A 15,112-nucleotide genomic window follows, 5' to 3' on the forward strand; every position below is an offset into this window, starting at 1 on the left:
ATTCCACAGGTATCTCCTTGATCCTTCGGGTTTTGGCAAATAAGCCCCAGGCCACCGCCAGCAGGTGTCTCCCTGGGAGCTTGGTTTAGTCTTGGTTGCTGTTTTCCTGTAGCAGTACTGGGCACCAACCCTGGGAAATACAGAGAACTCAATTTCAGGTGTGGCTAAGCTTCAAGCAACCTGTCAATAACAACTAAATTAAAGAGTATTTTTTGCTAATATGTTGTGATGTGATTTCTACTTTTCCCAAGCCATTTGCAAATATCCTTTTTTGAATATGCATAAAGCAGTTTTGAAGATAATATTGGGAAAATAAAAAAACGTTTGTGGCACTGCTTGCATCTTTAGTAGGAGGAAGAGAAAGGGATCTGTACAAAAAACTGGTCAGGAATTAGAGCTTAATCTAGGCCCTGGCAATGCCCTGAAGTCTTCACACCCTTGAGAATGTCCCTCAGCTCTGTTTCAGTTTACTCACACATTAAAATAACAAAAAATACTTCTTGCTCTTGTTGAATGGCTCTGCCTTTTAGTCACATTCACATAATTTTTAGAGCAAATACTGTGCAAAGACCCGGTAAAGGAGGCTGTTGCCTCAGGTGTTTGTAGTATGGATGGCTAGCAGCTGGGTGATGCTGATGCCCACTTTGCCTCCTACCTGCATCCTGACATTTGCTTGCTGCAAACACAGGGAGTCCAGGCTGTTGCCATAAGTTTTCCAGCAAATGCAGAGATGGAGGTGAGAGCAGGGAGGGGAAAGGTTCATTGATTGCTCTGTAACCTGACACATCCCTGCCATGTGTGCATATAGAAGTGTCACCTGAGGGAGCTCCTGTGCCTCTGCAGAATGGAATTTTCTGTCTTGTGAATGAAGGCAGAAGAATTCACTTTATTTTATATAATTATTTGCATAAATAATTAAACTTCAGTAAGGATGAGGCAAAATCTTAACATTGGCACTGCAGTGCAGCACAGAGGATTAATATTAAAGTGGAAAACAGTGTGGTTTATTGGCAGTTCAGGTATGAACAGAATGCTGTGACTACAGGCTAATTCCCGCAGCTCTGTAAAAAGGTGTTTTCTGACTCTGAAAGATCTCCATGAGCCATCCTGCATCAACAGCCTTTCTCCTTGATTGGTATCTCTAGGGCTCAGGGACCCACTTTGTGTCTTTTATCTCTGAAGCTTATGCTAATGAGAGCGCTGTCAGGAGGGATTAATAATGCCGTGCAATTTAAAGGGTATTTTCAAGGGTCCTGAGCAAAACTGGGGTAGCACCCCCAAGGACAGTCAGCAGGGAAAGCCACGGCAGTGAAACACAAAAACAATACCTTGGTGTGGAGTGTGTTACAGGCTCTGAAATAGCTGGGATGTTTGTGAAGGCTGCGGAGATGTATGGACAGCCTGGCAGGGAATGGAGGGTAGGTGTCCCTCAAGGCATAATGACAAACCTCTGGGCGACCACAGGGGTAAGTGCAGGGCAGGGAAAACCTGGTTTTGCTCTTTAAATTGAAATTTTATGTAAATCCGTGGGCTTTCGGGTGGGTGTGTTTTTCCAAGGTATGTACTGTGGATTTCCTGATGCTCTTGAGGTCTGGGAGAAGGCAGTGTGGCTGGCTGGAAAAAGCACTGTGGGAATATTGTATTTCCAAGGATTACTTTGAGGAAAGCAAATCCTTATCTCTATCTCTTCTCCACTTTGATTTTGCCCTATGTACATGTCTGCGTCTATCTCTCAATTATTGAATTTTTTTAAATCAGTATGGGGTAAAGGCTGTGTCTGTGCAGCTCCTAGCACACGGGTGTTTGATTCTTGTTCAGGTGTCTGTATGAACCATGGTAAAGTAATTGGTGAAACTTGTAAGTTCTAGCTCTTAATGAATTTCAGTTTTTGTTGCTTTTGTGAATTCTTTTGGCTGTTTGAGCTGGTGCTCTTTCACTCAGTATCGTAGCTATTACATTGTCTCCTCTTGATCTTTAATTTAATAAAGCTTGTAGGAGTGTAACATTTGTACCACCACTTTTCTACATCTACTTAAAGCTAATGGAAACTTTCATATGGCTGAAAACTAAGTGACAGTTTCCCTAACTCTTACAAACTCCCATTTCCAGGCATGTTAGCTTCATGAACAGGAGTTTCGAAAAACTTACGTATGCTGTGTTCTTAGCTGTGCTAATGCTCATATGCTATTAGAGAAGGCATGCTATGGCTTGTTGATGGGATGGCATTACTACTGTCAACATTACGGTTTAAAAAGTTGTATTTTGAAGTAAACAGGTTCATTAAATCCTTTTTATTTATCTCTTGTTTTCAAGTCTTGAAAGCTCCTGTTCTCAGTCATCCCCACAGCCATGTGTCATGGCTACATCTTGAAGCCATCTGATTCCAGGAATGAAAATGTTAATGTCCCTCAGAAAAGTAACTAAAATCATCATGAGTTGCATGATTTCAGATCAGTCTTCTGCGGGACGATTTTGTTTGACTTACCAGGCCAGTCCCTGAGAGCAGATTTTGAATGTTGCCAGGGCTATTACTTATTCTTGCAGACTGAAGTTGGAATTTACTTTCCATATGCTTATTGTGTCTGCCTAGTCTGGTGTTGGATGTGGTTAGGTCGAAGTGTACAACAATTTCCTCATACCAGTTTGGTAAAGTTAATTTTATCATACTGGTATGGGTTTAATAAATACAGGATTATTCTTCACTAACAGAAATGTGCTTTTTAATGATTTCTACTGCCTAAAAGTTGTTGTGCTTACAGAGGGATGGCAGGCATGAATACTGTGAAATTGCTGTAGTTGGGTGCTTGGGACTAAGCAGAACAACTGCCTATGTAAATACAAAGTATTTTAAGCAGAAGACAATTCCAAGTGCTACTTCTTCAAGGATTCTTCTTTTCCTTTGTGATAGGAAAGTTGAAGACCTATTAGGTTCATTCGCTTGTGATTAGACAGAATGAGGCAGCAGCCAAGATGATGAGTGTCTCCTTTCCTGGCTAAGGAGGGAAAACTGAAGCATTTGGGATTAAGGAAAAGCACGTGGTGTTACAAGAATTATTAAAGCAAAAAGCATTTTGCACTTACCTGGCCTGACATTCTTGGCCTGGGTCTCTAAGGACCCCCTTACCTGTGGCTGATGTACATTGACTAGATTTGCATTGTTGAAACCTTATTCAGAAAAACTCCCACCCATAATGATGCAGATTCTAATTTAAATAGTGTGGTATATAGGGTGAGATAAGAGAAAGAAGCCAAGGTACTGGGTGATATTCATGCCCTTGTTGTTGCTCAGCCCTTGAAGCAGTTCCTGCTGAAGTCAGGTTTTCAGAACTCCACTTCAAAGCCAGTTGTGAAGGATGATGAGATGGTTCAGCAAATAGTGCCAGAAGGCAGCAGCTGGGATGGGCTGGTACTGGAGCTGGTGACTGGGTTGACCTGGGATAACTGGATATGATGGGAGAGAGGGGGGCAGGTGGCATTGGGGGGGCTGACCAGGGTCACTGAGCCCAAGTGGGCAGCATTTAAAGGCTCAAAACACTTCCTGGTGTGGAGGGTGGGAAGGAGGAGCTGTGTCTGGGGCCAGGGGAGAGCAGCTGGGACATTGGGAGATGGCCAAGCAAGAAACCTTAATGACGTGCTGTGCCCGTGTGTACTTCTGCTGGTAGCTGCGACTCCTTTGTTTTTAAACATTTAATCCTGCTGAGGAGCATATGCACAGTCCTTTATCTCTAGTGGGTTATAGACTCATTTTCCTGGAGAAACCTCTACAATGCTTTTGTGGGAGTTGGACAGGCTTGCAGGTAAGCCGTGCATGGGTTTCATGTGTGCTAATGGGAAGAGGCATTTAACCTCAGCTGAAGCTGTCTCCCTTGGACACCCACAGAGGGTGACAACAGAACTCACAGCTGGAAATGGGGGTGCCAGATGCTGCCCTGGGGGGAGGGCATGAACTGAGATATTAAAGGGGTGTCTGTCTCAAAAATATGGTCCAGTGCTCATGGACTTGTGCCTGGCAGAAAGGAGTAAAGAGGAACACACCCTGTTTTCTTTGCATTAGTAGTTTTGCTGGTGTGTGTTCTGGGCTTTTAAAGGGCTCTCAGATCTTCAGGGAGCTGGGCTTTGCCCACCTAGTAGGGGTTGAGCATGGAATTTGGAAGTGCTGTAACGTATGTCAGCTTTAGCAGCTACCTGCCTGCTCCTGGTGGAGCATGCCATAGGAAGGGTGAGGAGGCAGGTTCCTCTGGTGTCATCCACTTTCATCTGCACCCAAAAGGGGGATTCTTCTGAGATTGATGCAGGTGATGTATGTAAGAAGTACCCATCTGCACTGATGCTTGGAAATGGAACAGATGAGGAGTGGGCACAGTGGGCCCAGGACAAGTTTAGGCCTTTGCACAGTCTAATCTGAAGACCATAGCAGGGCATTTTTGTTAGGAACAGATATGATGGAAAGCTCTTTTCCCAGTCTGTCGTCACTGTGGAATAGCTGTCTTCTCTAAAGCTTACAGACAAATAACTAAAAGATTTGGATCTGACACCCTAAAGTTTTTAAAAGCCAGAAAGCATCTTTTTTCATTGGAAAGGACATTTGAGACTCTGTTTTAAAAGGTCCCAGGCTGGTGGTGCAGGCAAGGGAAGTGCTGGCCCTTGTTTACTGTGGTTTCTGAATAGCCAGTGCAGCCTCTTCTCCCCACTTTCACCTTGCCCAGACCTGAAGGGGTTACGTTTTAAAATGAATAATGACTGAATTTATTCGTCATGGACAAATGATGACAGCTGTTGAGATGCTCCTGTTAGCGCTTCCCAGGGGATAAAGTCAGGCTGGTTCCTAGTGCAAGCCAGCCGAGCCAGGCAGACTCAGCTCATCTTCATCCTGGATTATTTGTCCTGGGTTCCCCTCCCCTCACTAATAGGGAATTTCCTCCCTAGAAGTGAACCAAAGTTTCCTGGGCTGAAATGGGTGTTGATAAGAATCATGCAGATCTGCAGCCATAGAGAGAGGACAGAGGCCATGGCTGTTTAAATCCACGTGTGAAGACAGCATGCTTAATGAATCCGAGGGGCAATGATTGATTATGTTCTGGACTGAAAGCCGCGGCGCTCCGTGAAGCACTCTTACATCTGGGCACGCTATGGAAAATATGAAGGAATGTTGAGGAAGCTTATTTGCAGAAGGATATGTACTTGTAAGCAATTTTTTATTTCTTCTTAAATAATGTAAAGGAATTGAAAAATGTAAAGCAGATTGTCTTCTCTCTTTCTCTGAGACAGCAGAGTGGCGAGCAGACAAAGGCCTCTTTTATAGGGGCATGTCTTTGACAGAGAGTACTCTAAGGTCCTTATAAATGAGCACTGGGGGTGTCTTGGGATGGGAGAACATCAATGGTTATTTAATGTTAGAACGGGGCACCGATTCCGCTTCAGCGCACCTCAGCTGGTGTCCTGAGAGTTACACCCATGCTGAATTTGGCATTTGCAGATACGCTGAAAAATACGATCCCAGTTCAAATGATTATTATGAGCAGGAATCAATGGGTGGCAAAAAAAAAGGGGTGGGGGGTTTTAACAATAATGTATAATAGCTTGGTTTTCTGTTCTTTTCTGTACTCCCATGTTCAGGTTCCTTTCTGTTCTTTGTTTCTCTTTCTGTTCTGCACACGTGCTGCTGGCAGACTTGATGTGCAGTTCTGGTGTTGTCATTCTGCACTGCTCAGATGAGAAAATGCTGTTGGGTTATTGAAGGGATATTCTGGTTTGATAAATACATAGTGCTTAGTTTGCAGACTTAATGAACAGGAAGATGTGATTATAATCCGGTTATCCCCAGAACTGTGGGTGGACTGGTTGGATTTTTGGAGTGTTGTATTTTTGCTAATGCTCAGAAAAGCCTGTTTTAGAAAGAAAGTATAGTCTGTTTAGTTGCTAAAATGCTACAGGAGTGCAATGCTTTTAATATCTGGATTTTTTTAGTTTTGATTTATTTATTATATGAAATAGCAAACCACACCCTCTTCTCCTTTCAGAGGGCTGAGGCTTTAAAAATGCATATAGAAGAGGAAGTGAGTTAACTAAGGCCGCATGTAGATAGCCTGAAATGCAGCTGATGGAGGATTTTATTACCTGATGAGAAAGGTTATGAGCTAGTAAAAGTATCTTTTGTTTCAAATATGACTGACTTTCTCCTGGCTGTTAAGACACATGGCAAATAATAGTTTGCTAAATATTTACATAGGAGCTTTTAAAATAAGTGCAACTGGGACAAGTTTGGCTTAGAAGTTTTTGAATTGAATGGCTGTGGAAGTCTTTCTGAATCACTTAAACCTCTTCCTAGAGGCTTCAGAGATTACACATTTTAAAGTCTATTTTGATCTGCCCTGACCTTGGTGCAACTCACACAAAATAGTGGTTTTTGAAATAATTCGTGTTTGAACTAGACTGTGTCTTTTGGGAAAAAAAAAATTCAATTTTGATTTTTAAGAACTGCCTGTGGTAGAATTCACTGGGTGACACACCTTGTAACTCAACAGTGTCAGCCCTGTGATTATTGCAAAAAATGGGAGGGGGGAGCAGGGGGGTAGAGAGGAAAAAAAAAAGGCAACTCAGAATTTAATTTGTTTTTAACCTCCAGCCAGTTGCCTTGCTGTATATTCTTCTTTTAGGTGAGAAACAGTATTAATAAATCATGTTGGAAAACTGCATTAATAAATCTTCAGTAGCTGTGTTAACACAGGATATAATCAAACAACTTATTAGGAGTCTGGCTAGACTAAACAATCTCTTGCAGAGAATTTTCATTTAATTGAATTAAAAACATATTTTCTAATCCTTTAATCATTCTCTTGATTGTTCCCTGAGCTCTTTTCAAATTATTTTTGAATTACATATGTCGGAGCAAGACTGGTGTCAATAGGGAGGCAGCACGGTCTCCATGGCTGCCTTCAGGCACTGTGTTAAAGAGACAGCCCACATCCTAATTGTGGCTTATATTCTCTTTAGCTGTGTGACCTGAAATTTATCTAAGTTAAAGTTCTTGTGTTCATTTTTGCCTTGTTCACTTTTACCTGAGCAACAGCACAAGTACCAGTTATTATTTTACCTCTTTCCTTTAGAGCTGCTTTTTTTTCCTAGCCCTTTCCCATACCCCAAGACATCTCGAACATCAGAATCAAGGGGAGAGATGTCCTTTTCCACCTTTTTAAACTTTTTGATGCTTCTGTGTACCTGCCATGTCAGTGTTGTGCTGTCATTGGAGTATGGCATCGTGTGCAGAGCTGCATACTAAAAATGGGGTGTGTAGGTTTTTAGATGATCTGTGAAAGTTCTCCTGTGTCCAGCTGCTAATAAGCCAGTGCCACTTAGGGCAGAGAAAAATGAAGGTGGTTGGACTGAGAACAAAACAGGCTTTTCCTTCTGTTCTTTTGCCTCCCCTAGAATATGCCTATACTGTTACCAAGTTATTTTTTTACTTTCAGAAAACTCAGCCTGTATTGAATTTCACTCATTAGTGTCTAGCTAGGAGCTTGTATTTGTTACTAGATGTTCCAGGATGCTTTCCTGAGCAGGGATGGATTAAACCACCTGCTTGACGTTTTGCCAAGTGAAAATTGTGAAGGAAATGTTCCTAATCGGGTGGAGAGTAGGTGTGTACCTCAGGCTGTTGGAGAGGGATGGACATGAAGCAGCTCTCAAATCTTGAATGGAATGTTTGTGTTGAGAGGCCGAGTGATGGGGGCTGAACTGGCTTTCTGGCCTCAATAATTACATGTTCCATCTATATCAACTGCCCAACTGCTTTGTCACCTTTCAGCCTCAGGCTGTTTTTTCAAGTGAATTAGCTAATCTGTGTAAAACTGCAACATAAGCAGTCCTTTGGAATTGAAGTGACCTTGACTGAGAATACAAGTGGCGGTAATTCATTTTAAGTTAATTTGTGTTTGTGTTTGGTGGTAGAGGCTAAAGTTGGATGTACACAGAAGGTTCTATAAGGTTTAATGCACCTTATATTTATGTTTTTATGAATTTTGAGGAAACTTCTTGTATTTCCTTATAAGGGATCTCTGGTGTTAATTAAAGAGTTTAAGGGGATTTGTAGCTCCAGATGAGTCTGTGATTAATGGTCTGTGATTTATCAACATCATGGGTGCTGCCTTGTGAACTTTTCTGGGTTATCCTGTTTATCCTTGGTCTGGTGCAGGCAGTTGGCAGATGTGTGACAGGGCAGCCTCTCCTGCCTGGTCCCCTCCACATTTGGATCTTGGATTTGCTTGTGGTCTTACTTTCACTACAGTCCATGTCAAAAGAGCTCTTGGAGGCATGAACGTGAGAGTCTGTCAACACCCCAAGTGTTATCTGGGGCTTGCATCTTTCTGCTGTAGATTTGAAGTTCGTTTCTTTCATCTGAATGCATTAATTGAAAGAGTTTATAACACAGTGGCTGCAATAGTGAATTCAGGCTTGGGTTCAGTGAGCTGGTGGTATTCCATGACTAACTGGATTTCCAGCATGAGGACGCTGCTGAGATGAGGGCTGGCAGAGCAGGCTGGAAAATGTAGCATGTTTGTCGTAACACGGGCGTGTTCCTTGGGACATCCCTTTGCTTCATTGGACTTACAGCTGAGTGTGGTTTTCGGCAGATAAAATTTTTGATGATGAAGACTCCGTGGATGGGAACAGACCTTCCTCAGCCAGCTCCTCTACATCTTCAAAGGCTCCTGCAAATTCACGCAGAGTTGGGATGGGCACTACCCGCAGACTTGGCTCTGCAGCTCTGGGCTCCAAGTCTTCAAGTAAGCCAATAGCCTGTATGAATTGATGTGTCTGTGAAGTATGTACAGTGTTTATATTGAGCTTGTTGCAAGCACTTCCAGACTGGCCCCCAGAATCCAGTAACAAATTTTTCCCTATGCAATCATTGTGTTTGTGTTGTCTGCATGCCACAACCAAAGTCTGGTAGGATGAATCTCTAAACAATCCCCACATACCTGTAATTTATTTTGCATTTTGTGAGAGGTTGCACCTGTGTGGTTGTGCACTGAGGGCTATGAGTAACTCATGTTGGTGCTCCCGTGTGTAGATTTTTGCCTTTGTAGTTGCAGCTCTATCTGAACTGAAGCTGCTTATAGCTACACGCCAAACTTCAGCCCTTGCAGTCTAAACCTAGCACATTGGCTTTCTTCTGAGACCTTTGGGCATTGCTGGTAATGAAGGTGCAGAAAGAAAACAGAACAGTCATTCTGAATGTGAGCAATAATTCTACATGTAGTTCTAATTCTATATGTGTTCTAGGGAAATGGAGAAAGTTCCCTATATCAGATAGTCTCTAATCTGATTAGTATTCCAGAGACTATTTATCTTCCTTATCATTCATCTGTTTGTGCACCTGTCAGATCTCCACCTTCATCTATTATAGATGGGATTAAATCCTTTAAAATAAAATCTCCCATATAATTAAAGTAAGTATTTCCTTTCATCTTTCAGACTGTGTCCCCTAACTGTTGAGTGACTACTGTAATGACTTCCCTAATGTGCCCTCTGTGCCTATGAGTTGAAGGAAGCCATGAATGTCTAGCCAGTGCCTGGCATTGAATTTCCCTGCCTCTGCTTTCATTACATCTGCAGCACTCAGAGGCTGCATGGGTAGTGAACTTTCTCCTGATTAAGTGCCTTGATAGCTGGTGGTTTCTTAATTGATTCTGTTGTTGATAACAAGATTGAAACGACTTTTTCATTTGTGTGTCAGCAGCCAAAGAGGGAGCAGGTGCTGTGGATGAAGAAGACTTCATTAAGGCATTTGAAGATGTCCCAACAGTTCAGGTAAGTAGAATTACATGTTAAACCACACTGTACTAAAAATCAGAAGGTGGATACGGGATCTCATGCTAATCACTGGCAAATTGTGCTTCATTGTAATGTTAGCAAATCTTTAAGGGGAAAGCAGGTTAGAAGTTGAAGGGAGGCAAGTTTTAAATGGTGGTGTGTGCCAGTAGTTTGTGTGAAACCCTCTGGGAACTGAAAGCAGTAAAGGTGACTTGTGTCTCAGGGATTGCTGCTGTTTGTGTGACAACTGGACTATGCATGTTTGCTGATTTAGCTGGATAGCTGAGATGCATCCCGTATCCCCTTTCCTTCACTGGAGCTTTATAGTTGGGACAGCTGAACAGCACATGTGTCCACTCATGATCTTCTGTAGGTTTTGACTAATATAGCCAGCAGTAACTGCAGGAATGCTGCTTAAAATTGTGAAACTATAGAAAAATAATGAAAGATGATCCTTTAATCGTTTTGTGATAATTTTTAAATTTTTGGTTGCAGGCAGTGGGTGTAAATTCTGTGCATTATGCAAAGCCAGTTGTGTCCAAGGCTAGCACATGATGTTTAAGCATTGAGGAGCAAAGGACAGAATGTAGTTGGGAAGTGATCTGATTTTATGGAGTAAATCCTGCATTACAGTGCTACTCTGTATTTCAATCTGTAGATTTATTCCAGCCGGGATCTTGAGGAATCCATAAACAAGATCAGAGAGATCCTATCAGATGATAAACATGACTGGGAACAGAGAGTTTCTGCGGTAAGTAATGAATTTAGATAGGATCTCTATTAATATAAGCTTTTTCTATGCTGAGCTTAACCCCACTGAGGGTACTGAGAGAACCTCAGACTAAGGCTGGAATGTAGTTTTAGTGGTGAGCACCTGTTATGTTCCCCCAAACTTGAGGGAAATTTATGAGAGTGAATTTAAGCCACATTTGTGAGGGAAATTACTATTTAATATACAAGAGTCTGTTGAGACAGCATCAGGTTGAACTAGAAGTCATGCAGCAAATCCAGATGCAAAGCTAGAAATTTGCTAACAGGTGCTAAAATCAAAATGTCAAGTCTTATTCAGAATATCTTAAAACTTACCTGATAAGGCAGAAAATTACTTTGCTTACAGAGAACTTACTTATACTTCTGCAAAAGGAGGTGTAAAATAATTCAGCAAGAATTTACACACTTAAGTTTTGAATAAATAAATGACTGTGGGAAGTGTGAAAGTGGAAAATTGGATGTTATATGCATGTCAAGACCGAGTTTTATTTACTGAGGTGAGCTGTGTTTTCCTGATATAAATAGATGCATGGTCTTGTCTACACAGTAGACTTTCATCACTGGTGTTGTAGCTTTGCCATGTCTGTCAAACCCTGTATTACAGATCTGAGTGGCAGACTGGGCTGATTCAGCTTGCTTCTGTTTAATTTTATTTCTGTACTGAGTACCAGGGGGCTGAAATTGAGGCCATATGCAGATACATTGGTGCACGGGAGGGCCTGTGAAGGTGTCAGAGGATTTTCTGTAGGATGAGATGGTGGTTCCTGTAATATGAATAGGAAATTTCCCATTTTGTTGGGGTCAAGGTTCCACTTCTGTTAGAGCCAGATAACTGTTTTAATGAAGTCAATGGACACATTCTGGATATAAGTCTGTATTACTCAGGCCTGAATGTGAACCATGCCCTTTAAGTCTAGGTATCTTTTAAACACAAGAGTCAGCTGTGAGATTACCTAAACATTACAAGCTGTAATAAAGATTACTAAATATTTACAAGCTGTTGTAAATAGGGGAACAAAGGGGAATGTTTAAGGTACCTTTTGGTTTAAAAAATAATGTTTGGGTTATTAACGATACAGTTTGAGTAGCTGTATGCAACACTTCTGGATTTCTGTAAGTTAGAAAGGGTGTTTAGCTTATTGTACTCAGTATGCTAACTAACTATGGGTTGAATATAAGATAAGAAATAATAAAATTGGACATCAAGAATCAAGTTCCTCAATGTGTATTGAGGAATAATTGCACAAGTAACCTGGAACCAGGTATTGGTCCTGAACATAACTGTCCGTATATTTACTGCTCATTAACAGTCACTGATTTCTTTATGCTCCTAACAGTTGAAAAAGATCCGCTCCTTACTTTTGGCTGGAGCTGCAGAATATGATAACTTCTTCCAACACTTAAGACTTTTGGATGGAGCATTTAAATTATCTGCTAAAGACCTGCGGTCTCAAGTCGTACGAGAGGCTTGTATCACATTGGGGTAAGTTTATTTTCTACATGTACTTGAAATGTGGTACAGAAGAAAAGGAACAGGCACTGGTTAAAACACAATTGGGATGCAGCTTGTGCTGCTAGTGCTATATAGGTAAAGGTAGAACATGATTTTTCTGCATCTCTTTCAAACCCCATCCATGTAGGCCACTAATTGTAATTGTGCCGAGCTGTGTCCTGAGAACTAAACAATGCTGGTGTGGGATACACAGAATGAATGAGCAAGCCATGCCTTCATGCACAAGTAGGGCAACATTGAACAATAAAGCTGAAAATGTTTGTTTTGTTGTAGTTTGGATGGAGCTAGTTTTTATTTCTGATGATCTATCCTTTGTGAAATACCTCAAGAAAAAGGGTGCTACAGTGTTTCTGACTTTTTTTTTTTTAAGTTTGTGCATATTTAGGCAAAATAGGGAGCTTCAGAGAAGTTGAAATATAAACTAACAAAAAATACTCTATCAACTTGATCCCATTTGTGTGATAATAAATTTTTAGCTGTGCTAGTTACTTTATTTTATGCTGACCTTACTGTTCCTCACGGTTCAGATGAGTATAGAACAAAAGTTTGAAATGAAAGGAAAGGAACTGTTTTTTGAAACATGGTGTTATCTGTCCTTTGGAGTTGGAGAGGAGGAGACAGTTGCAAAGATTGAGATGTCAGATGTGCTTATGTCAGATGTTCTGTACAAGTCTGACTTGCTTAATCTTCAGCTCACTTACCAGCATGACTTCATTCTGTTTTTCAGACATCTGTCATCAGTTCTGGGAAACAAGTTTGACCATGGGGCAGAAGCCATCATGCCAACAATTTTTAATCTAATTCCAAATAGTGCCAAAGTCATGGCCACTTCTGGTGTTGTAGCAGTTAGATTAATCATTCGAGTAAGTATACCTCAAAAGAGAACAGTGTTATAATTTCCAAATACTGCAGTGTTTCTGATGAAAAATGAGTGCTGCTGCAATGAAAATTAGATTAAGTGCCTAATCTACTTTTCTGATAGTGCTGGGCTTGGCTGTCTCAGATGTTGTGCAGCCTTGTGCAGATGATGCTCGTTAAGTTCTGCCAAAATAGTAGGAGAAATGTTTCTTTTTGCAGGGCAAGATATTTCCATCTGTCTAAGAGCTGAGCAAACGTTTTTCTTTGAAAGGGTTTTAGACCAGCCTTGCAGCACAGACTCATCTTCTTAATTATGCTCTAAAATACCTCACAGACTGTCCATGTTTCCCAAAACTATTAGTTCCTGGTGGTGACATCTGCCTAGTGATTCATTGGGTAAGCTGTAGGTAGCCTGATGTCTCTCAGGGTGTCTCCACTGGCAGTTTAGATCCTCCTGCAGTGACTTCAGCTCCTTGACTCACTAGAAAGCGTCATTATAGAAGAAAATCAAGTATCTGTTAAGTATTTTAGCTGATAAATCGTAAAATACTGTCCATATCTGTTAGTGTTCCTTTATCTAGCAGTTCTGTTTTTAAGAATTGAACAACAGTAAGGATCTGCATACTGAGCTCAGGTGGCTGAAGAAGATGGTCTTTCATTCTATGGAATTGTTGTGTAAAGATTTCTTCCTGTTCTTGTTTGTTTCCTTCCAGCACACGCACATCCCTCGGTTAATACCCATCATAACCAGTAATTGTACCTCCAAGTCTGTTGCAGTTAGAAGGTGAGAATTCAGTTTGTCTTTACTGGTTTTTACTAGTAAATAGGTTCATGTGTGCTTTCTGAAAATGTGAATGTATTTTTTCTTATTCGTGAGAAGGGTTGAAACACACACTTACTTCTTATAACATGAATCTCATTCTCCTCCATGATTTGAGTTCAAATTCAAAGTCAGCTATTCTGTATAAACTGCATTACTGCAAAGAGGAAAAGGCATTTTTCCACAAAGGCTTTTAAATTACTAATCCTCGTCCTTACATATTGTTATAACAACATATTATTTTGGCATTTTTGCAGACACGTTCCTATTCCCCACTGCTACCTGTTATAGTGACTTGTTTTCTTAGAGCCAGTAAATCAGTCTTATGTGAAAGCATCATCTGGAAGGGAAGTTGGACTGCATGGTCTAATGGTCCTGTCTGCACTTAAAATCTAAGTGCTTCAGCCCACTACCTCACTGGGAGACACTTGCCTCCTCCATATACATTAACTGGTTCTCTTTGAGTTAGACAAAAGGAAGGGCTTTGTGGTTGCTGCATTTGGTGACAAACCTTAAACACATTTCAGCACACTTGTGCCTTAAGATTCTTGAAGTGAGGAAGGGAGATTAAAGTTGGAAAGGTAAAGGTCTGTCCCCACATGAAGCTAACTGTGAGGTTTCTGTGTGAAGCCTGGACTAACAGGGACAGAGTATTGGTGTGAATCTTCTGGGCCTATATCTTGTTTGATAAAAAAGGAAGCTTCTGGGATTGTTTCATATCAATCCATCTCTTCAGGCTTCTGTATAGTGAGCTGCCTCCAGTTAATACTTCAGACTGTTTATTAATGGTGTTGTTAGAGCATTTTTATTGGGGTCAACACTGAATTTTGATGTCCCAAAAAGCTTCCTAAGCAAAGATGGCTGTTGTTTACGAGTCAGGTATGGCAAAGCCAGTGTGCCCCCCCTGTTAAACCTAGCATTTCTCTCTTCTCAGGCGCTGCTTTGAGTTTTTAGACTTGCTATTGCAGGAGTGGCAAACACACTCCTTAGAAAGGTAAGTTCTGAATACAGGTGAGTTTGTTCTCTCCTACTTATCTGGGCAGGTTAATTCTGGAGAAAGGATCATTTAGGACACAAGATTATATTATGTAGCTGTAGCAGAGGTATTTTTGCCACCAAAAAAAGCGTGTGTGCACATACACCATTTGTTCTGTAGTTCTGTCAGAGTTTGGTCAGTGTGTCTCCTATGCTAGCCTTGGAAAACGTGGCTGAGTAAATCCCTGAACTCAATAATTTTTGTTTAACAATTTTTTTTTTTCCTTTTGCATCCTGAAGTGAGATGATGAGGTGAAGTCTGCTGTGTCTTATCAGGAGCTTCTGAGGCTTCTACATTACTT

General features: G+C 41.2%; 1 protein-coding gene across 40 annotated transcripts in view; it reads left to right on the plus strand.

Annotated features, from left to right (window-relative positions):
* CLASP1 (cytoplasmic linker associated protein 1) overlaps nucleotides 1-15,112 on the plus strand; it is a 161,106-nt gene that overhangs the window by 61,438 nt on the left and 84,556 nt on the right. For 34 of the 40 annotated variants that reach the window (XM_042041449.1, XM_042041451.1, XM_042041463.1 and 31 more), the window contains 7 exons: nucleotides 8,631-8,783; nucleotides 9,737-9,810; nucleotides 10,472-10,564; nucleotides 11,922-12,067; nucleotides 12,825-12,960; nucleotides 13,669-13,739; nucleotides 14,710-14,769. In XM_042041449.1, coding sequence (XP_041897383.1) covers nucleotides 8,631-8,783; nucleotides 9,737-9,810; nucleotides 10,472-10,564; nucleotides 11,922-12,067; nucleotides 12,825-12,960; nucleotides 13,669-13,739; nucleotides 14,710-14,769 — 733 coding nt within the window. Of the gene's footprint in view, nucleotides 1-4,923; nucleotides 5,184-8,630; nucleotides 8,784-9,736; nucleotides 9,811-10,471; nucleotides 10,565-11,921; nucleotides 12,068-12,824; nucleotides 12,961-13,668; nucleotides 13,740-14,709; nucleotides 14,770-15,112 lie in introns of those variants that run through there. The other 6 variants (XM_042041450.1, XM_042041489.1, XM_042041487.1 and 3 more) reach the window with 4 other exon arrangements.

The sequence above is a fragment of the Corvus kubaryi genome, unplaced genomic scaffold (assembly GCF_017639235.1).
Source record: "Corvus kubaryi isolate FWS band 111438036 unplaced genomic scaffold, C.kubaryi_AGA036_p1.0 37396, whole genome shotgun sequence".
NCBI lineage: Eukaryota > Metazoa > Chordata > Aves > Passeriformes > Corvidae > Corvus > Corvus kubaryi.